Source organism: Macrobrachium rosenbergii, chromosome 23, assembly GCF_040412425.1.
Source record: "Macrobrachium rosenbergii isolate ZJJX-2024 chromosome 23, ASM4041242v1, whole genome shotgun sequence".
NCBI classification, from domain to species: Eukaryota; Metazoa; Arthropoda; class Malacostraca; order Decapoda; family Palaemonidae; genus Macrobrachium; species Macrobrachium rosenbergii.
Genome location: NC_089763.1, coordinates 18,045,995 through 18,069,866, shown reverse-complemented (window position 1 = coordinate 18,069,866; position 23,872 = coordinate 18,045,995). Strand labels below are relative to the sequence as shown.

Genomic DNA, 23,872 nt, shown 5'->3' with positions numbered 1-23,872 from the left:
AAAATTCTTTTCGCAAGGCTGTCTGTCTGTTTCTCCCTTGCTTGCCCACATACACACACCAATAATCTCTCCCCTCCTCTCGCTCTCTCTCTCCCTCACACGCACACACACACACACACACACACAAAATTCTCTTACAACACATCTTGCAGGAGCTGCAATACTACTTCTTTTTCTCCCCCTCCCTACCCCCCATGTTCTGCATTGCCTTTTCCGCTGACTGAAACTCTGTCTCTCTCATTTCGCATTATCTTTTCCGCTCATTGAAACTCATTTCTTTTTCCAGACGGATCCAGACTTCATGTTCAATCTGGCATTCCAGCGCAAAGCCGAAGGAGAACCTCTTATAAAGGCCGTAAAAAAAAAAAAAGTGGATACATCACACCTAGACGCATGCAAGTTGTCACAGTTCTGCACGTATATGTATGCTTACGTACAATTATCACGCGCTCGCGCACGCTCAAAACTATATATATATATATATATATATATATATATATATATATATATATATATATATATATATATATACGTGTTTTATTAGAGCAGCAAATGTTTTCCTTCTTGAGGAAATTTTTATTACCAGCTTAGTCTACTGCCTACTTTCTCATATGAATATAAAATGGCGCACAAAATCAAAGAAAAATTGTTTGAAAACATGAAATATTTCAATGATGAATTTAACAGTATTCAGGTACTGGACCTGTACTAAATACGGTGTTGGTGATAACAGTAGGCCTAAACGAAAACGCACAAAACTTACCTGACTCTTGATATGTGATTTGTTCTTTGTCTTTTCCCCTCAGACTTTTTGACTTAGTTCTTCCCTCCTATTATTTTTCAATTATTTTTCTGTCACGTCCTTATAAAACGTTTTCTCATATGAAATCTGGGCCAGAATGATAATTCTTCCCGCTCCTGAGAACTTCTACGGTACGTTTTGATTTTTTCCGAACACCAAAAAAAAAAAAAAAAATCACATTTTCTGCGGCGCCAGTTGTAGCAGGTACAGTGACAATCTACTCTGCGAACTGATAAACTTCGGTAGTTAAACATTTTACATACTTTTCACCTTGTCGTACACAGGCTTGCCTCTGACAAACTTTCCGCATGCCTGAGCCTGCAATAGTCCTATGACGATCTGCAAGCTTTCACACTAATCCGCCAACCCTCTATAAGCTTTAACGGTAATTCTAAGGAAGAGCTAAGCACGGAGATATTGTTTATTAATGATTTTTTTTTTACTGAACTGCATAGAAAGGGTGTATGTAATGCAGCACAGGTAACATAATCTGAGGGCTATACCGAAGTAATGAAAAATTTAGCCTTTTTTTTTCTTTTTACGTTCATCGAGGCGCTCGTACCAGACATGGCGGAAGCCGTGTTTACTACAAGGCCCTTGGGGATGAAAGTAAAACTATAAACGAAAGAATACACATTTCTCTTTATCTCAGTAAATTTCTCAAATTGTCTCACCTGTGCTGTATTATATACACCCTTTTCGATACTGTTCAGTCAAAATGAAATATTTCCGTGCGGAGCTCTTCCTTAAGAATTACCGCTTATACACTACAATAGTCCTGTAACCATTTAAACGCGTGAATACATTACAATAGTGCTGTAACGTCCTTAGAATAACCGCTTATACACTGCAATAGTCCTATAACCATCAAGAAGCTTGAACACATTACAATAGTATTGTAACGCCAAGCGATTAGAACACGCAAGATCGGAGGATCGACAAACGTTCTCCTTTCACTCAGCTTGTGTTACTGACTGCCCGCCCGATTACATCATCAGTCTAACTTCCAGCAAACGTTTACCTTCTGCGCGCGCACGATTTTGAATTCGCATTGTATTGTTGCTGATGCAGTGGACGTAGAGTATGAAATCCAATAGGTGTTTATAGGGTTAGGTGATATTTATCGTATGTATATTTAAAAACTATAATAAATAGCGAAATATCTACTTTGACTTCATATTCATTAGGTATTGGAGGAAAATTTAGTGCCGCATGCACAGCATGCATTAAGCCTAAGGGTTCGCCATATATGTGCATATATGCATGCAGCACTATATTCGCTGGTTAGTGTATTTGTAAAATTTCCTTAAGAACTTAAAGTAGATATTTTATCATAATTTTTACATATATGTACAATACACATTTGCTAAATCAATTAAAGCTATTAATGATATATGTATATAAATACATTATGTATAGAGAGAGAGAGAGAGAGTGAGGTGCTTAGCTACTAAATATTCGCTGGCAAATATAGAAATTTACATTAAATGCTGATGTATTACGTTAACCGAAGACTATCGTCATTCTTTGTCCCTCAGTGTGCAAATTCTGAAGACTCGGCCAGAAGCAGCCGGGGTAATGCAGTACGATAAAATTGGTTCGATATATAATTCAAAGAAGTCCGAGTTACTGACTTCTTTGAAGCATTTATTTGTCTCATTTCTCGGCGATGCTGGTTTCTGAGATCGTCCAATTTCTTTTTTACATCACTTGGCGACGTTTTTAATACTCCCGATCATTTCTGCTGCTATTTGTTGCAGTGCTGCAGCACTTCTTTCTCAATTCCTTAAAAGCTTCACTTCTAAAATTCCATAAACATTCTTTTTTTTTTTTAATAACTCTATTAAAATGTGCTGCGTCTTTTCGAGACCAGCAAGTTTAAGCGGGACATCTTAACGAACGAAACATCGACAACAATGTAAAAAAACTGTATTCCTTCTCTAGCAAAAAAGAAGTAAATAGACAATGAAACAAAAATACCGTACTTAGCTTTTTACGTCCAGCAGTGTCGTCGTTTCATACCATGGTCTCAACTCTACAGCTACGAAAGTAGATAATTCGGTTGTTTGCTCGCCAACTATTCCTGTTAACTGTCAAAGCCCGCGTACGTGTGGCTCAACTTTTGTACAAAAGCCAGAAAGAATAAGGAACCAAAATGGAGAAAGACTGATTAACTGATAGGTATCTGCCGGAAAAATCATCAGTTAAGGACAATCAGTCTTTTCAATATATCCGGTTAGGAAATGAGTACGTATTTAATGCTTCCTCTGAAATGGCGTGGTCTTCTTCCCTTTTACGATTTCCTCTCTCTTTTTAATGTTCTTTCCTTTCTGTTTCGCAGTACGGCATTGAAAGACGTACGGAGGAAAGCAGTACGACTTACGAAACGTACCTACAATCACAGGGTAATGACATGTTCCACCTGACAGCGACTGATTCGGGGTGAGTATTGTGGAGTAAAGTCACTCACGCATAGGGGAACATAGCATTTTGAATATCTGCGCTGAAAACATAGACTGAATTGTCATTATTATTCACAATCATGTGTAAAAACAATTAAAAAGCAATACTCAACGAGTACGACAACGCGATCTAAAGTAGGAGGTGATGTTATCAGCAGGCGATATCACTGAGGCTTCTCCTTAGTTTATATGATTGGCTTATGTACTTAAATTTTAACCTCTCGTTGGTAGTGAGTACCATGGGTTCCACCAGTTACAATCAGCTTTGGTGATATCGACTCAGGATGCATATCGTGATTACCGTCAGCTCCGAAAGAACGGATTTCAATTATAAGAACTTTACTTATTAGACTCAAGCATTCAGTAACCCGGCTATAATACAGGGCCACAGCTGTGTTCACTTTTTTTGCCATAACTCCAGTAAAAACACCTGAAATCTAGATTTTCCCATAATTTCTAATCTAAAAAATAACATGGCATGACAGCTGGTCTAAAATTAGTCCTCACCCAAAACTGATTATAATTTCAAGGCTTTCGAATATACGACCTGCATAGAATTTTAGTAATAATAACTGACTCTGCAGAGACAACTCGTATAGTGGGACCGCGAAGTTCTTGGACAGCCAACTGGAACTCGCAGGCCAGCTTACCCACACTGAGGATGACCACTTGGAAGGACAGGCACAGGCAACGCTGACATTCCCTTCAGGAGAAACCCAGCAGTCAGAAGTTACCTTCAAGAAGACATACGACGGAAAAACAAGGGACTTGCAGGTACGAAAAGAGGTTGTGCCCTGGTTATTCTTTCGAAGTGTTTCGTGCCTTTTGTGCATATATATATGTATATATATATATATATATATATATATATATATATATATATATATATATATATATATATATATATATATATATAATATATATATAACTCCAGAGTTCTTTTCATCCGTTATGAAACGATGTTTAGGTGATGGTATCTAGCTTTGTTTTTTCATCCACGAAGAGTTGTTTATATTTTTCATATTACTGTTAAAAGAACAGTTTTCCTTCTACCAAAGGCAATATGCTAATCGTGGCACAATATTGTCCTAAATCCCTCTAAATAACACATGAGTAGCTGGATTATCTGAAACGCAATTAAGGTGAATGATTTCAAGATTATTCCTTGTTTTCTTAAATATTTCATAAAATATTTAAGAAAATATATATTATACACACACGTGTGTGTGTGTGTGTGGGAGCATTCGACAACTTGAGTACTTTGATCATTATTAAATGACGGATACTTGGGATCACAATTTGTCTTATACCAGAACGAACTGTCATCACTAAAGTAACTGAATAACAGGCGAGACTTTGTTTAAATGAGAGACCAACTCTGGCAGACACCATCTTCCACTTTCGTTCGAACTTATCATTCTGATTCTGATTTCTCATACTAAAACTTATATTGGCGAGGGAGTTCGAACGGTGCTACTTTCGCTTGTTATGTACGCGTCACCTACTCCGAGGTGCTAGTACTAAACACCGTATGGTAAATGTAAAGTAGACGGCCGCACGAAGATTTCGTTCATTAATATAATTTGTTGACTACCCAATACAGAAGTGGGTTGTATATAATACTTTGATCCCCGAGGGGCTAGTACTAAACATGGCGTCCCAAGGAGCTTCAGCCATGTTTAGTACTAGCAGGTGACGCATAGATAACGAGCAAAAGTAGCACCCCGTTTGAACTTAACCTATTGTGGTATAGACGTTTGAACAAAAATATATTTCTACTTGAATCTGAAAATACAAACATGTTTTGGTTTGAATGTCTGAACAAATCTTATTGGTTTGAATGTTTGCTCTAATCTTATTGGTTTGAATGTTTGAACTAAAATTATTGGTTTGAATGTTTGAACTAATCTTACTGGTTTGAATTTTTGCGCTAAAATTATTGGTTTGAATATTTGAACCAATCTTATTTCGTTGTGAGCATTCGAACTAAATCTAATTTGGTTTAATTGATTGGCTTTAGGCTTATTTTGGTTAAAACATCTTAACAAAAATTGTTTTGGCAAATTGGACCTTTAAACTTAAATCTGTTTTGGTTTGAATGTTTGATAGGAAATCTATTTTGGTTTGACGCGAGAACTAAACCTTACTCGAGTTCAGATTTTTTTTAAGATGATCCTGTTTTAAACATTTGAGCTAAGCGTCCTTTGGCGTAAATGTTTAATGTAAATCGTAATTTGGAGTAACGTTAGTTTGAACCAGTTTATTTTCGTTTGAGCAACCGAACTAGACTTACCTTGGATTGGTTGGAACGATTGAGCAAAAACAGAATTTGATTTAAACGCCCCAAGTGCTTCTTAGTTTTGTCGAGTGTTAGAACTTAGACCTATTTTGATTTCGGACGTTCTAGTTAAAATTGTTTGGGTTCGAGTACTATAAACAATCTCACTTCGGTTTGAACTGAACCTTATTTTCTTTTGAATATGGAATCTTTAGTCCTTTTGGTCGTAAAGTTTGCGCCTCAGGCACATTTTGAAACAATGCTGGGTTGTTTGAAACCGAGTGTTCCGTTCCTTCCAGTTCTCCTCCAGCTATGGAGGCGAGGTCATCCAGGGTCACTTCATGCTGATGCATAAGGACGGATGGTTCAACGACGACGAAAGGATGGTCGTGATCAGTCTGGAGACGCCCTTCGACGGCCTGAAGAAACTGGGCATGTCCTTCGAGTCCCACGGAGACTGGGCCGAGCCCTGGCATGCAGAGGCTGAATGGGAAGAGATAAAGGTTAGTGGTATGGGGTCCTCTTTCTTCTTCTTCTTCTTCTTCTTCTTCTTCTTCTTCTTCTTCTTGAAGGAATGTAACCACTTCAAGAGTTGTTTTAGCAAGGATTAGTGACATGATAGTCATGAGAGAAGGCGAGAGAGGGATTAGAAGTGAGAGAAGTGGAAGGCAGTGAAGACTCTTGAATTTTTATTGTCATTAACCAAACTGGTTTCAACTGCCTTTCAACATGATGAAAGGAGCTTCTCGTCAGAAAAGTGATTACTTTGGTATTGCTGTTGCCATAATCTCTCTCCTTTCTTTTCTTTCCTGGTGACAGAACATACCTTATCCTTCTCTCATCACTTTAGTTTTAGATTTGTATGCGCGTATGTACGCATAATGAATGTATATGTGATACAGTACATCTTGCTTCACGAACAAAATTCAGGTGAGCCATGTGATATCGCGCTGAATAAGGTCAACCATTCTCAACGAGATGTTTTGCGAGAAGGTTGAATTTTATTTTTTTTTTATTTGTATCTTTATTTTTACAGGTTCGTGGCGAAATTCAGCTTGCTGACGCAACAAACCTGGAAGGGAAATTAGAGTACATAGATGGTGGAAGCTGCGACTCGATTATTCATTTCTATAACAAATGCGACGGCCAGCATTACAAGGTTGGCGCAGTCGTAGGCATCACCAAGGCCCGTGACCCTTGGTCTATCGAACTCACAGCAACAGAAAATGAGACTTCTAAAGATCATTCACTAAATATGACTTTGAACTGCCATTCGCCATTGATGCAGACACCTTTCGAAGCCAAGGGCAAATACAAACTGACGGATACAAATCTCGATGTCGAATTTGAATTTGGAACAGATTCAAAAACAAGGGTCTCGTTTAGAGGGGAGAACGAAGCCCAAGATTCAGAGGTACAAAAGCGCGTTGGATCCCTCAATCTCGATTCGCCCTGGTTCGATCCCGTGTTCTTCAGTATGGAAAACCTCCAAGATACTGGGAGCTTCAATGTGACCTTTGACCTAAGGACCTCCTGGGAGCATGTCAACAATGTCAATACAGAATTAAATGTGAATTATGCCAAACTTGAGGAAACTTCAGCCCATTTCTATCTCAGCCACCAAGATCTTCAAATCACTTTAGAAATGATTCACAATCTCTCTGATGGAAACCTAGTACAGCAAATGCAAGGCTCTGTGAACACCGTGGTATTAAATTATAACCTGAATGCAAAATGGGATGAAAACTTCATCCCTGAGAATTCTGAAGGACACCTAACTCTGAACGGTTTTCTAGATCGTAACTTTGAATTTAACTTTTCCCACACAAGAGAAGAAAATAAGTATAATACTAGACTCAGTGGAACTTGGGACACCTACCAAGTTCGCCTCATTCACTTCTTTGAATTTGATCATCCACTGAAATGGTCCAGTGACGTTCAACTAAACCTCCCAGATGATAAATTAATCTTGGCACGGCTTTTCTTAAACAGCCAGAAAGACCTGTCAACATTTGAGAGTACCTTCCATTTAAATACACCTTGGACTGAAGCTTTCGTTGCTAATTTCGAGATTCACAGGGAAAATACCCCTGCTGAATACGAACTAGAGGCAACCTATGGGGACACAACTCTCTTCAATATAGTGGTCAATTCAAGCGACTCCTTCACCTGGAAGAAAGTAGACGTTGCAGTGGAAGTATCATCATCTTTATTTGACAATGCTAAGCTTTTGTGGCAGCATGACCTCCACTCTGATAATTCAGTGGCGCTAGAATTTTTATACGGTCAACATTTTCATCTTGAAGCTAAAAATCACCTAAAATATGAGGAAAGTATTTTCAACAAAGAATTCAAAGGTTATGAAATGTCTGCTGCTCTGAAAATGGAAAAGCCTAACCTAGATTTTAAAGCTAATTTTGCTGTTGGAGATTCGATTTCAGGAGAATTCCGGGCTGGTTGGTATGACTACAGTTTCACTGTGAAATCCTCCATTCCTGATAACACTGTGTTTGCTGCTTCTCTGAGCTATCCTGAGGAACATCACTACTCAGAACTATTGTATGAAAAAGGAACTAGCAACATCCCAAATTTTTCTTTCAAATACTCTAAGAATGACTATGATATTTTCAAGTTCAACGGAGAGTTTTCTAGTTCTTACCCACAGTTTGATGTAGTATTTAATATCTTTTACTTCGATGAGTTTTCAGGTATTCCTAAGAATGGGCAGCTCCAACTTACAGCTGATTTGTCACAAATTGAAGACTGTGAATTTAAAGGGACGATGAAACTGAACTCAGACTTTCAAGGTTTCGAAAGCTATTGGGCAGACATCGCAGCAGGAATGAAGACTGAGAGAGATTTATTTGAAGGCCATTTAGAAGGACAACTTCATGTACAGGACTGGCACTACAAGACACAGTTCAAGTTGGATCTCAATACAGGCAGCGATTTTGAGCTCAATTATAACTCGTCTTACGATCTTACATATGGTGACCAGGTTCATGATAAAAAAGAATTTAGTCTGAAATTCAAGCACCTCAGAGATGACATTGTTGAAGGTTATATTTCAACCACTCCAAAATGGGACATTTCTCCTTGGTCTGCTTATGTTTACTTCAGCTTTAAAGATATGAATTTCAAAACTTATGCCATCCCAGGCAATGAGAAAAAGTATGAGGTCACTCTTAATGTAACCAAGAATGTTCTGAGAGTAGATGCACAGAGATCAAATGAAGAAGGAGATGAAACATTCAGCTTTTTGCGAGGTACTGTCAACTGGAACTTGAAGAAAATCAAGAAACAAATTGTTGTAAACTTTACTTCAGATATTCCATCGATGAAGAACATTAAGGGCCAAGTAGTTATTCAGCAGAGGAAAGGTATGGCAGCCAACTTCAAACTACGTGTTAATGATGAGGATCTTACAGGCTTGGTAAGATTTGTTGATGGGGGAAAAGAAAATGCTGGGAAAATTATGGTTAAGATCGAAAATAAGATTATATACCCATTCACAACAAATTCAAGTATACAGTATAGCTTGGATCCCAATGAGGTGACAGCTGATTTAGAAATGGAGGTTGATGGTGAAAAGGACTGGGCAAAAGCCAACGTCAAAGGCAGTTTATCAGAGTCCTACATCAGATTCAGTTTGCCAATTGAAAACTTCAATGATTTCGATCTTACAGTAACTTTGGAAACTGACCCTGCATATGGCTTTAATGTTGACTTGAAAAATAGTTACTTTTGCTTTTCTCTGAGTGGAAGTCTTCATAAATTTTTGGAAACACTAAGCCTAGTCTCCAGCTTTACTTGGGAATGCTCTGGTGAACCGGTTTACGACTTTAAATTCCAGTACGACTTTAATGACGGTAATGAAATCAGTGCTGAAACGTACCTTAAAGCTAAGAACTTTGGTAATATATTCAGATTCAGTATCAATGGAAGTTCCTTACATTTTAATGGTAAACTTACAATAGAAACTGAGATATATCCATCATATCACCATATTACTAACCTGTTCATCAACACAAAGGACGACGCCTTTTCATTAGGTGCACACACTCAAGAAGGATCTACAGAAGACACTCTGTTTCGGCTTGAAGTCACTTTCTCGAAAAAAGAAGCTCTAATAGAACTTGAAGTTGGGGACACTAAAGTGGTCTCTTTACAATCAGAGTTTGACGTGAATCCTAATGCTCAAAAAATAGACGCATCTTTTATGCATACTATCTTTGGGTATCCTTTCAGTGTAAAGTTAAATTTCAATGGAAAAATTGAGTATGATTCCGGAGCCATAGAAATGCATTTATCCACTGATGGCTCGTTTGATCATGCTGATTTCACAATGGATTATAACAGAAAGGGCAACATTATTGAAGGTAACTTCAAACTAGAGACATCCAATGGTGATGCTGAAGGAAAAACTACTCTTGAAATGACTAAAAGGAAATATGATTTCAAAGCTGAGATGCATTCTGCGATCCACACTTTTGAAAACTACCAGGTTGAATTCTTTTATGAACGCCTGCAGAATGGAAAGAAATTGGACATCAAGACTATGCAAGACGATATTGAATTTGAATTACATTCTTCACAATTAGAAGAGGATGGCATGTTGGTACTACACATGGACTCAAAACTGCCCCTGGAAAAACTTCAGAGTTTTGAAGTTAATTTAGGATATCCTATGGAAGATTCAACTGAACCATCCTATAAGGTAGATGTGGAATTTGTGCTGTCAAATCAAGAGTATAAAACATCATTCCAACATAAGCACAGTACATCATGGAGAAGCCAGGAAACCACATTTTCAGTGCACACTCCTCTTCGTTTGATTGGTAAACATGAAGTCGTATTTAAGTATGATTTAGATGGTCAAACCTCCCTCAACTTTGAAAGCTACAAAGGTCAGTTTGGATTAAATGCATCTTGGGAACTAACAGATGGAGGTGTACTTGCAGAACTGGGTATGGATTTATCCTACTTCCAGCAAGGGGAATATAAAATAAAAGTAGACATACCTTTGAAGATCTACCAGAAAGGAGAGTTTGAGTTCAGCCGACATAATTCCGATTTGGACTTCGACATCCACATACTTGTTGATGACAAATACAGGTCTGGAGAATTTACCCTGAATATCCACCACCAAGAAGATAAGAAAACTTACCTTCTTAGTTACAAATATAAGAATCGCCTTGACATTGAAGTTCAGTGGGACATATGGAATATGAGTGCCAAAGCCAAATTAACTGGTAAAAAAGTTCCTGCCTCGTCTGGAACCATTAACATTACTACAAATTTTGAAGGTTTTGAAACAATTAAAGGATCCTGGGATTTCCAGAATAAAAAGAAGACATACTCAGCCGCAATTAGTTTTGACATTGATCAGAAAGGTTCCATCAAATTTGATGCTTCATTATCTTCCCAGCCAAAAGGAATCTCAAACCCTTGGGAAGGTGCTCTTCTGGAAATCAGCTTTGAATCCCCTTTCACAGAGCCTCATAAATTGAGTGCAGAGTACAGTGTTCCAGAAATGAAAGTGACCATATCATGCCAATGGGGCTTGGAAGCATTTGAAGTGAACTTGAATGGAAATGTCCTTGATAGCAATGGTAATATTACACTGAAGGGAAATCTACCAATTAATTTCCTCTCATCATTCAATTTCAGTTTTGAATATGACTTGCAAAATAATTTCAAATTTGGCTTTGAGTCTCATTTGGAGGAAACGCTTTTGCATGGACAGGTTGAGGTTGCACCTGACTTTATGATGGGCAATACAGGAATCTCTTTGTCATCCCCCTTCACAGAACCCTTGGATGTTGTTCTAAAATGGTCATTTGACAATAGTCCATTTGACTTTGAAACGTCTTGGAAATATGGAAAAAATGAACTCACTGTCAGTACTAAGTATGAATTTCATGACAATTCTGGCAATTTCAATCTAAGATTTATTAGTCCCATTAAAGTTGCTTCCTCTATAGAACTTGAAGGCATGTATGATTTTGCAGATTCTAATGATATGAAGCTTTCAACTAAACTGAAATTCAATGAACATTTCTTCCAGACAGAATCTAAAATAGTGAACAGTGATGGTCAGTTTGATTTGATAACATCAGGCTCAATGAAAGCATTTGACCTCAGTGGGTCCATGAACTTTGAAATCAAAATTGGGGACTCGAACTACAATATTTCATTCTCAGGTGAAACCGAAAAATCAGAAATACTTCTCATTACCGGACATTCCACTGGAAAGGACTTGCAGTTCATTCTCAGATATGGAGATAGTGAGATTATGAATATGAATTTAGATTTCAGTCAAGCAGATGTAAAGTTTGCTTGGAAAGATATCTATCTTAATATGACTTCAAATTACGAAAAGGTAGGAAATGGTTACAAGATAGATTTTGCATTACAGTCATCTGAAATGCACCCTCTTTCAATAAAAGCTGAAGCTAGCAGTGACGATAAATATGAAGGCAATATCACTGTCATGTTTGGAGACAAAGAATACAATGTAAATGGTAGTTTAAGCCTTCAGGCAAGATCATCCTCATTCGAGTTCCATTTCAAGTCGTCAGAGGATTCTTATAACCCCATTGTGATTAGTGCTATGTATGATATTTCTGCTTTCATGCAAGGGAAAATGAAATCAGAGGCCAACCTAGCAGCCATATCTTTTGAATGGGGAGAGAAGCTTCAGATATCTCTAAAAGGTCAGCGGCGTGGTAAAAACACCAAGCTAGACTTGGAAATCATCACACCCTTCGATGCAGTTCCTGAACTTCGTTGTGGGTATGAAGGAAACTGGTTGAGGAAGGGGCCTATTGTTGATTTTGATTTCACAGCATATTTCGAATGGTCGGAGAAAGTAACAATTACTGGTCTGTTCAAACAAAAAAAGGATAGACTTAACTTAGAGATGACAGTGGAAACTCCATTCCCAGCCTTTGAAAACTTCTCCATCAAATTGAAGAGTAATCAAAATCATGTTGAAGCCTTCTTTGGAATAAAAGATGATGAATGGAATCTTGTTTGCGATTATGAGTTTTCTCCAAAGTTTTCGGTGGCTATAACAGCCAAAACACCTATTTCTGGTTTTGGAGAAATCTCTTTGAAATCATCCGTGGGCATAGAGGATCAAAAGCTAACTGGCGAGGCTCAACTAGAATGGGACAGTGACAACACAATCAAAATGAGTGTAGTGGCTGAAATGTGGAACTTGGAAATTCATTTGGATACACCCTGGGAGCCATTGAAAAATGCTGCCTTTACAACTTCCCTGAGGACAGAAAGTGAGGAATTAATGTACAGTCTCAGCTTAATGTGGAGCTCATCAGTTGCTGAGATGAGTTTTGCCTTTTCACCTGTCCAGTTGCAGCTTGTAGGTAACTATACTTCAGATGGAACAGAGGTTGGAGCTGTTAATTTTGGATACCACTTTGATGGTGCATCTTATAAAATAAATGCAAAGTTACAAGTGCCATTTAAGAAAACATTTTCATTTAATGCTTCTGCCCATCTGAGCTTTGAAGAAACAAGTGTAACAGTCAAAATGCCATTCTTTTACGCCATTGATGTGGTACTAGAAGCTAAAGATTACTGGAAAGAGGCAAGATTTGAAGGATCTGTTGATGATCCCTATGGAGGAACCCCATACAGTTTCAAGATGAATTATGCTACAGAACCTCAGAAATATGCAATCGCAGGCAAAGCAGAAGTTGCTACAGATATAAACTTGGTGTCTATTGATGTAGATCTTATAGATGATTGGAAAGCTGAAGCTCATATCTGTGACAACATATCAATGAATCTTACACGTACAGATGAAGGAGTTGCCATGTTTGGCTTTAATATGGAAAATAAAGATTTTGACTTAGAATATCTTGACTTTGTAGCTACTTTTGGCTTTTTAGAATCTCCAGTATTTGAAGACTCTCTTTCGGTATCGTATAGAGTTAAAGGAAAAGAAATGGCTGAATCTGAATTGAGGTGGCAGAGTGAAAGTGAGGAATCACAGCTTTTTATAACTCTGAATCTTGACAGTAGTGTAGGAATCCTACAAAATGTGGAGGTAAGCATCCCCAGGACAAATATTTTCCAAAATGATGGCAAGATAGAAGTAACCATTAGAAAAAGTGATGAAGAATTTTACAAAATTACTTATGATGCAGTTTACCTACAACCCCCAACCTTCACTCATGCACTGACTATCCAGTTCCCTGATTGGACAGCAGATCTTTCGGCATCATTGACCAGAAGCAACTTCAAACTATCTGCATCTTATCCCAATGAAGATACGAAGCATACGTTACTTGTTTCTTGGCCTCGCGATTTAAGTCTTGAAAAGTTAACCTTACAAATAGAGATCAGTAGCCCTTATCTGGAAGAAGGGGATGTTCAGTTCCTTCTAGATTTCACTGTCCAACAGAGGTTACATTTTACTCTGACCTCTTCTCTCTCATATGGAACAAATAAAATAGAAATGAATGGGAGATTCCAGTTTGTCAGAAGGGAGCGCAAGGTTGTGGTTGAAGCAACTGTAACATCGGACTGGGTGGGCAACCACTCATTAACACTGAATGCTGGATGGCTGAGGAACATCACTGGATCCTTGAAGATAGTGAGCAATGACCAAGAGCATAGTGCTAATCTTCTTATATACAAAGAAGAGTACACTGCAGAGTTCACTATTAATTCTCCATGGATATCATCTAAGGAAGTTAAAGTAACAGGAATGATGAATAAAGACATAGAATCACATAAAATATTGATTGAGGCAAAACTTGAAGCTGATGAAAATGATTATAGCATAGAAGGGAAATTTGAAAGTACTGATGAAAAATATATTGATGGATATTTTGTCATGAGACAGAAACAGGAGGACATCTTTAGAGTATCTGGATATTTCCAGTTTAAAGCGAATTCAATAGGCCTTAGCCTAACTGTGGGAAGTGATGTGGTAGATTTCTCTTGCAATTTAAGATTTACTTATGAGAATTCTGAAGAAAAACTAGCTCTTTCATTGGACATTGGTAACAGTTACTTTACATATATTAATAATTACTTTTCAGTCACTATCAACAAAAATTGGAGGGAACAACACTCATTCTATGTTAGATTACATAACTGGGATTCATTTAGGTTTGATGTGAAACCTGGCGAAGAAGAAGGAGAAATTGAAGTATATGTCAATTTGCAGGGAACACACTTCAATTTTGAAGTGGAATATAATCTTTCAAAAGAATTTGAATTTGAAGTTAGTTTAAAGACGCCAAGAAATGATGTTACGGTTTTCCACTTCGAAGTAGACTGGCCATTTAGTGTAGATTCTAGAAAAGAAATCGAATTCTATTATCAGTGGTATGGTGATCATGTATCTTTCAAGTTTGACCTTAGTCCTGACAGCTTTTTCGGATGGTCTGCTGGAGCTTATCTTATCACTTCTTTGGAAGGTTATGAACGCTTCTCACTTCAGACGCCTCAATTTGATTCAGAATCGAAATACATTGTGTTGATAGAATATCCTACTGGTAAGATAGGTCTGAACGCAAAACTTAGCCCAAAAGGATATTTCAATCATCTGAGATTCACAGTTCATTTACCATTTGAGGAGTATCCCTTAATTTCACTGTACTTTTCTTCAAGAGGTGAACAAGGCTCTGGTATAGAAGTCCGCGTTGGCAAGGTTGGTTTTGCCGCTTTAGTTGACACTGACTCCCATGTGGGTTATGAAGAGATCAGATTTCTATTGTCATTAAATGAATACAAATCAGAGAGTTATATTAGATATTATAAACATAGGGAAAGATTCAGGTTGGTGATCCACAGTGATTTTGAAATGAAAGATATAACAGACATAAAATACTTTGAGTTTGAATCTAGATATGATCCATCAGAAAGGTTTATGATTGCTGCGAAAACAGATGAAGATGAACTAGTAAAGCTACATTTTGCTTGGGGTACAGATAAAATATTTGCCATAACCACTCCCAAAACATACCCAGGTTATTTGATTCTTAATCTAGAAAGCTCAGAGAATACTGATGATTATCAAGCCGAAGTTGGACTGCAACTATCACGCTTCGACGCAACATGGGAAAAATATGGGCTCCACATTTCACAGAAGCAACTTGGATATGGACGTGAAATACACTTGTCCGGCAAAAGTGGTCAGAGTCAGTTTGGAATTGAAGGTGAAATAACTCTCCATCCTATGTACAGTGGCAACTTGAACATAAAGGAACGACTCGTCTTGCAGATGAATGAAGGAAGGATAGGATTTTTAACATATCTCCAGACTGACAGCGGCTTCTTTGAAGATTCGTACACTGGTGATCTGCAGATCATTCTTCCTGAACAAGTTCTTCACTGGGATACTACAGCAAGATGTTCAGGTTCCAGTTTTAATTTATTGTCTCATTTCAAATGGAATGACTCTGATTCAGAAGAAGAACCAATTGTATTAACATTAGATTATGATGACCTTTCAGCAATTAGCAACAATGAGCATGTCTTACAAGCAGTGTTCAGCTACCCCCAGATCCAGAATATAACTTTCAATGGAAATCTTACCTGTGCTGAAGACTCTGTATATCATGCAACAGCTGAATTTGTTGATAGAAACGACCCAGAAAAGAACATCTTTTTCGAAATGGGTTCAGCACCTGGTTCAGAATCGGGAGTCTTCATTGTTGATGCCAATATTACACAACCTTCATCAAACTCAGTTGTCGAGTTTAATGCTGAAATAACAGATTCTGTTTTCAAAAGTGCTGCCTATCGAATAAATTACTGGAGTCATTCCAATCAAAAGTGGGAGGTCGTGCATATGACAACAGACGTTACTGAAGAAAGTCATGGCTGGCATTTCAGCGCTAATCTGAACAAGTCTGAATCTGATTGGGGATATAACTATAATGGCAGTCTGTTGCATCATGAAGACTCATTCTTCTTTAGTTTCATGAGTACTTCCCAACATTTCATGGACTACTGGAGATTTGAAACGACAGTGAACAAATACCTTCCAGAGGTAGACGCACAGCTACAGATTGGACAGTCAGTGCTTGAGCCACATGAAATTGGAAGAGTTCGGGCTGGTATTCATAACCCTCTGGAAATGGGAGTCATTGTAGACCATGAAAGATTCGGTGTCTGGAGACAGGATGCCCGAGCTGGTCTGCAACTTCGAGACAGAGAAATTTTACAGTTCATCATAGAGTATGATCCATCATTTGATTTCTCAGATGAAAGCCTCATATATCGCCTTATTTCTCCCGCAAGCAAAATTTCAAATGCATTCTTACGGGATCTATCATATACAGGAGTTGCCCTAAAAGATTGGGCATCACCAGAGTTCCAAGAGATTGCGAGAGTTGCCTTCCACCAAGAAACCTTCCAGGCAATGCAAAGCTATTGGAAAGACAAGTGCAATACCTTCGTACACCATCTGACGTCGACTTTCTCAAGCCTGCAGCGTGATGTGAGCAATGCCTATGAACAAGGAGTCAAGCCTTTTGCAGATTCAGTACGGAACATGTCTTCAGACATGTAAGTGATGATTTTTTCTTGATCTCCATTTAGTCTCCTCCTTGAAAGTATAAATGGCAATCAACTAATGAAGGTGTGAAAGGTTATATCATCTGAAGTAAATGCATCCTATAAACCACAGTTATCAATTGCAGGTATGAAAAGATACGACTCTTCTTTGAGAACAACTTCCCATCATTCCCGGCCAACTGGGAGCATCTAGTGGAATTCATGAGTATAGAGTATGTCAGAGTCCATGATAAGTTCATAGAGGAATGGTACCTTCTGGAAGAATGGTGGCTTGAGTAAGTATACTAGAAGATTGAGCTCTCTAAATGTTTATTCATAGATTTAAGCCATCTTCCCCGGCTCGAGCAGTGGTGAAACGTTGCATTTGGATGAGCGTGAATTTCATTAAACCTCAATAAAGAAACTATTTTCAGTCACTTCAGTCAATTTTCACAATTGTCCCTCCTATGTAGTATTTTGACTTCCAGTTTGATTTGAAGCCAAGATTAAATTCTTTTGCTAGAAGAAGCTACTCACACAGGGGTACAAACCACTTCGTCACGCTTCGAAAAGCTTTGAATTTGTTGCTGGGTACAGACATGTGCTCATTAACCCTGACACTAAGTGCTTCCTGCCTGTTAAAGAAATTCTTGTAGCTTTCCTGTCATTTAAACCTTTCTTTCTTTGGTCCTTTGTTTTCAGACCTCATAAGCAACACAGGGCTCTTATTCATTTGCCAATCGAATTACTGATTCTCCCTTGGCAGTATCATCAATGTGAATGGCCATAAGTTTAAGATGATACTTTTAAGGCGTCATGCACATCGCTACCTTGTCTTTAAGTGTTACTTGTTTACCTCCTCTCTCCTCTATTTCCACATCTGGACCACTTGTTCTGTGTAATTTTGCTTTGCAAGTTAATGGCCTTTGGGGTTGTTCCTTGTGACATTTAAGACATTTGCCTTTATTTTCCGTACTCTCCGTAGGGGGGTAGTGCCGTCAGTGCATCTCACGTGGTGCACTGTAGGCATTATTTAAGGGTCTTTGCAGCGTGCCTTCGGCCCCTTGCTGCAACCTCTTTCATTCCTTTTACTGTACCTCCGTTCCAATATTCTTCCATCTGACTTTCCACCCTCCCTAACAATTGTTTCATAGCGCAACTGCTTTGAGGTTTTTCTCCTGTTACACCTTTCAAACCTCCTTACTTTCAATCTCCATTCCAACGCTGAGTGACCTCATATAGGTGCCAGCACGCGGCCTTTGGCCTCAACTTTATATTCTAATCTAATTTAATTCTTTTTCCCCTGCAGGACGAATGAAGCAATGAGTATCGCCTTCAAGGACGCAATATATGAGGTGGTGCGTGCCATAAACCACTTTGCCGAAATCGTTTCGGAGGAACTGAGAGTCATGCAGGACACCTATGGGCCTACCTTCGAGTCCTACAGGATGGCCTTTGAGAGGTTAGCAAGACAAGAGAGAGAGAGAGAGAGAGAGAGACGAATTATGATGAATGCTTGAGCAAATATTAGGCATAGTTGAACCGATGAATATCAAGAAGGGAGAGAGAAAGAGAGATGATTGATTGATGCAATAATTCCAGAGAAGGTGAGAGAGAGAGGAGAGAGAGAGAGAGAGAGAGAGAGAGAGAGCTGTTTGGCAAATTAAGCTGAAGAGAGTTTTCTAAAAGCTTTTGCTCTGGTACACACTGAGTTTTAAGAGAAAATGTTGATAACAGAAAGCATTTCATCTCTCACCATAAATTTGCATTTAGATTTCGCTGTATCAGTCATTCCTTTCCTCTCGTTGGACTAATCCTGAATTCCGGTTCTAGGAATGGAAACTTTTCATCTTCTTCCATATTCCATTCTTATTTTTGTCTAGCAGAATTAATTCGTACGTTCATCCCTCAGTATTCATCCCGTTTCCAATTGAAATATTAATTTTTGCCTACACCTTACAAAATTCATCCCTGTTTTGTATGACGAAAATTCGTAACTTCTGTTACGACAGTTTTTTTTTTTTTTTTATTAACTTAATCCTGACCCTAGTCTCAAAATATTAGCCCTTAATTCAGTGTCTCATTGTAACCCACAATTGAGCACCAAAGTATTGATTTTTATTTTTTATCTCAGTATTAAACCTAATTTTGATCTTGCAGAATTAATCGTTATATTTATCTCGTATCATGAATCTTTATTTTTGTCTCATAATATTAATCACGATCGTAGTCACAGAATAATCCTTACTCTTCTCATCTTGTTGCAGCGTTGACCATTACGAGTTAATCCTTACTTTAGTCTCGCAGCATTAATCGTTATCTTCATCTCTCAACATTAACCCTTATACTCATATCGCAAATTTAATCCTTATACTCGTTTCTCAAACTTAACCCTTATACTCGTATCGGAAAATTAATCCTTATCTTCGTCCCACAAAATTAGTCAGTATACCTGTCTTGCATCATTAATGTTTATCTTCGTCCAAATGTTAATACTTGTCCTTGTCTCGCAACATTACTCTTTATCTTTGGCTCACAACATTCATCCTTATCCTCCTCTTGCAACATTACTCCCTATCTTCATCTCACAACATTAATCCTTATTCTCCTCTCGCAGCATTACTCCCTATCTTCTTCATCTCACAACATTAATCCTTATTCTCCTCGCAACGCTACTCCTATCTTATCTCTTACAACATTAACTTTATCGCAACGTTACTCCCTTATTCATCTCACAACATTAACTTATTTCCCTCTCGCAACATTACTCCCTATCTTATCTCACAACATTAATCCTTATTCTCCTCTCACAGTTACTCCCTATCTTCATCTCACAACATTAATCTCATTCTCCACTGCAACGTTACTCCCTATCTTCATCTCAAAATTAATCCTATTCTCCTCTCGCAACGTTACTCCCTAATTTCATCTCACAACATTAACTTTTATTCTCCTCGCAACATTACTCCTATCTTCATCTCATAACATTAACTTATTCTCCTCGCAACGTTACCCTTATCTTCATCTCACAACATTAATCCTTATTCCTCCTCTCGCAAGACATTCCCTTACCTTCATCTCACAACATGATCCTCATTCTCTCTCGCAACATTATCCCTATCTTCATCTCACAACATTATTCCTTATTCCTCCTCGCAACATTACTCCTATCTTCATCTCACAACATTAATCCTTATTCTCTCGCAACATTACTCCTATCTTCATCTCTGCAACATTAATCCTTATTCTCCTCTCAAAACGTTACTCCTATCTTCATCTCAAACATTAATCCCTATTCTCCTCATCTTCATCTCACAACATTAATCCTTATTCTCCTCTCGCAACATTACTCCCTATCTTCATCTCACAACATTAATCCTTATTCTCCTCTCGCAACATTACTCCCTATCTTCATCTCACAACATTAATCCTTATTCTCCTCTTTCAACATTATTCCCTATCTTCATCTCACAACATTAATCCTTATTCTCCTCTCGCAACATTACTCCCTACCTTCATCTCACAACATTAATCCTTATTCTCCTCTTTCAACATTATTCCCTATCTTCATCTCCAACATATCCTTATTCTCATCTCCCTACCTTCATCTCACAACATTAATCCTTATTCTCCTCTCGCAACATTACCTTCCTCACAACATTAATCTTCTCCTCTCATCTCATCAACATTAATCCTTATTCTCCTCTCATCAACATTACTTCCTATCTTCATCTCACAACATTAATCCTTATTCTCCTCTTTCAACATTACTCCTATCTTCATCTCACAACATTAATCCTTATTCTCCTGTCGCAACATTACTCCCTCTTCATCTCAAACATTAATCTCCCTCTCGCAACGTTCATCTTCATCTCACAACATTAATCCTTATTCTCCTCGCAACGTTACTCCCTCTTTCATCTCAAACATTAATTTATTCTCCTCTCGCAACATTACTCCTTCTTCATCTCACAACATTAATCCTTATTCTCCTCTTTACTCCCTATCTTCATCAACATTATTCCCTATCTTCATCTCCAACATTAATCCTTATTCTCCTCTCACAACGTTAACAACATTAATCCTTATTTATTCCCTATCTTCTCTCTTAATCCTTATTCTTCTTTGCAACATTACTCCTACCTTCATCTCACAACGTTAACATTATTCTCCTCTTGCATCTTCATCTCAAAACATTAATCCTTATTCTCCTCTTGCAACATTACTCCCTACCTTCATCTCACAACGTTAATCCTTATTCTCCTCTTGCAACATTACTTCCTATCTTCATCTCAAAACATTAATCCTTATCCTCCTCTTGCAACATTACTCCCTATCTTAATATCACAACATTAATCCTTATCCTCCTCCTGCAACATTACTCCCTATCTTAAATCTCAAAACATTAATCTTTATTCTCCTCTTGCAACATTACTCCCTATTTTAATCTCACAGCATTAATCCTTATCCTCTTCCTGCAACATTACTCCCTATCTTAAATCTCAAAACATTAATCCTTATTTTCCTCTTGCAACATTATTCACTATCTTAAATCTCAAAACATTAATCCTTATTATCCTCTTGCAACATTACTCCCTGTCTTCGTCTCTCAACATCAATCCTTATCCTCGTCTCATAATATTAATGCTGATCAACATCTGTAAACATTACTCCTTATATTCGTCTCGCAACATTAATGCCTATCTTACTCTGGCAACATTAATGCTCATCCTTCTCCCGCAACATTACTCCATATCTTTGTCTTTCAACATTAATCCTTATCTTCACCTTGCAACCATCGCATATTAATGCTTATTTCTTTCTTGCAACATTAATGCCTGTCATTGTCTTGCAACATTAATGCTTATCTCCATCTTGCAACATTAATACCTATCCTTGTCTCACTGCATTAATCCTCATCGTCCTCTTACAAGATTAATGCCTATTTTCGTTTTGCAACATTATTGCTTATCCTTGCCCTGAACCATAAATGCTTATCCCACTCATCCTACATTAATGCTTATCCTCGTCTTGCAACATAAACGCATAGCATCTTCTCACAACATTAATGGCTATTTTTTATTTTGCAACATTATTGCTTTCTCGGAACATCAATGCTTCTCCTCATCTTGCAACATTAATCCTTATCTTTTTGCTGCAGCATCGCTCCTAATCCTCGTCTCGCAACATTAATGCCATTCTTGCCTTGCAGCAATATCCTTTATTTCCTTTTCCAACACTGGTGCTTATCCTCGTCTCACAACCTTTATTGATTATCCTCGTCTTGCAGCAATACTCCTTATCCTCGTCCTGCAACATTAACGTTATCATCGTCTCACAACATTACTGCTGATCCCCGGCCTGCATCAATGCTCCTTACCCTCGTCTTGCAACATTGGTGTTTATCTTCGTCTGGTAATTTTAACCATTATCCTCATGTTGCAACAATAATCCTCATCCTTCTCTAGCAATATTACTCTTTATCCTAGTCTTACCACATTGCTACTCATCCTCGTCTTAGCGTTAATGCTTGTCATCGTCTGGCAATACTCATCCTTCTTCTCATTTTGCAACAATGAACCTCATCCTCATCTCGCAATATTGTTCCTTAACCCCACTGCACAACATTGAGGCTAATCTTCGTAATGGCATTGATAATCCTTATCCTCATTTTACAACATTAATCCCGATCCTCGTCTTGCAACATTTAATGCTTTTCCTCATGTCGCATCATTACACCTTATCATCGTCTCTCAACAGTATTTCTTTTCATTGGTTAGTAAATTTATTCTTGTGTCCTTCTTATCCTCGTCTTGCAACATTGCACCTTACCCTTGACTTACAAATTACTCCTTATGTTCGTCTTGCAACATCGCACTTTATCCTCGACTTACAGATTACTCCTTATCTTCGTCTTGCAACATCGCACCTTATCCTCGACTTACAACTTATTCCTTGTCTTCGTCTTGCAACATCGCACCTTATCCTCGACTTACAAATTACTCCTTATCTCCGTCTTGCAACATTGAACCGTGTCCTCGACTTACAAATTACTCATTATCATCGTCTTGCAACATTGCGCCTTATGCTCGACTTACCGATTACTCCTTATTTTCGTCTTGCAAGATTGCACCTTATCCTCGACTTACAAATTACTCCTTATCTTCGTCTTGCAACATCGCACCTTATCCTCGACTTACAAATTACTCATTATCTTCGTCTTGCAACATCGCACCTTATCCTCGACTTACAAATTACTCCTTATCTCCATCTTGCAACATTGAACCGCATCCTCGACTTACAGATTACTCCTTATCTCCGTCTTGCAACATCGCACCTTATCCTCGACTTACAGATTTCTCCTTATCTTCGTCTTGCAACATCGCACCTTATCCTCGACTTACAGATTACTCCTTATCTTCGTCTTGCAACATCGCACCTTATCCTCGACTTACAGATTACTCCTTATCTTCGTCTTGCAACATCGCACCTTATCCTCGACTTACAAATTACTCCTTATCTTCGTCCTGCAACATCGCACCTTATCCTCGACTTACAGATTACTCCTTATCTTCGTCTTGCAACATCGCACCTTATCCTCGACTTACAAATTACTCATTATCTTCGTCTTGCAACATCGTACCTTATCCTCGACTTACAAATTACTCCTTATCTCCGTCTTGCAACATTGAACCGTATCCTCGACTTACAAATTACTCCTTATCTCCGTCTTGCAACATCGCACCTTATCCTCGACTTACAGATTTCTCCTTATCTTCGTCTTGCAACATT

The 23,872-nt window shown here is 38.1% G+C and overlaps 1 protein-coding gene across 1 annotated transcript in view; it reads left to right on the top strand.

Annotated features, from left to right (window-relative positions):
• The window catches only part of LOC136851027 (uncharacterized), a 77,515-nt gene that overhangs the window by 40,570 nt on the left and 13,073 nt on the right, over positions 1 to 23,872 (top strand). Inside the window, exons 25-31 of the mRNA XM_067125001.1 lie at positions 287 to 352; positions 3,144 to 3,244; positions 3,849 to 4,038; positions 5,842 to 6,045; positions 6,579 to 17,092; positions 17,227 to 17,376; positions 18,390 to 18,542. Of these exons, the coding sequence (XP_066981102.1) occupies positions 287 to 352; positions 3,144 to 3,244; positions 3,849 to 4,038; positions 5,842 to 6,045; positions 6,579 to 17,092; positions 17,227 to 17,376; positions 18,390 to 18,542 (11,378 nt within the window). The remainder of the gene's footprint in view (positions 1 to 286; positions 353 to 3,143; positions 3,245 to 3,848; positions 4,039 to 5,841; positions 6,046 to 6,578; positions 17,093 to 17,226; positions 17,377 to 18,389; positions 18,543 to 23,872) is intronic.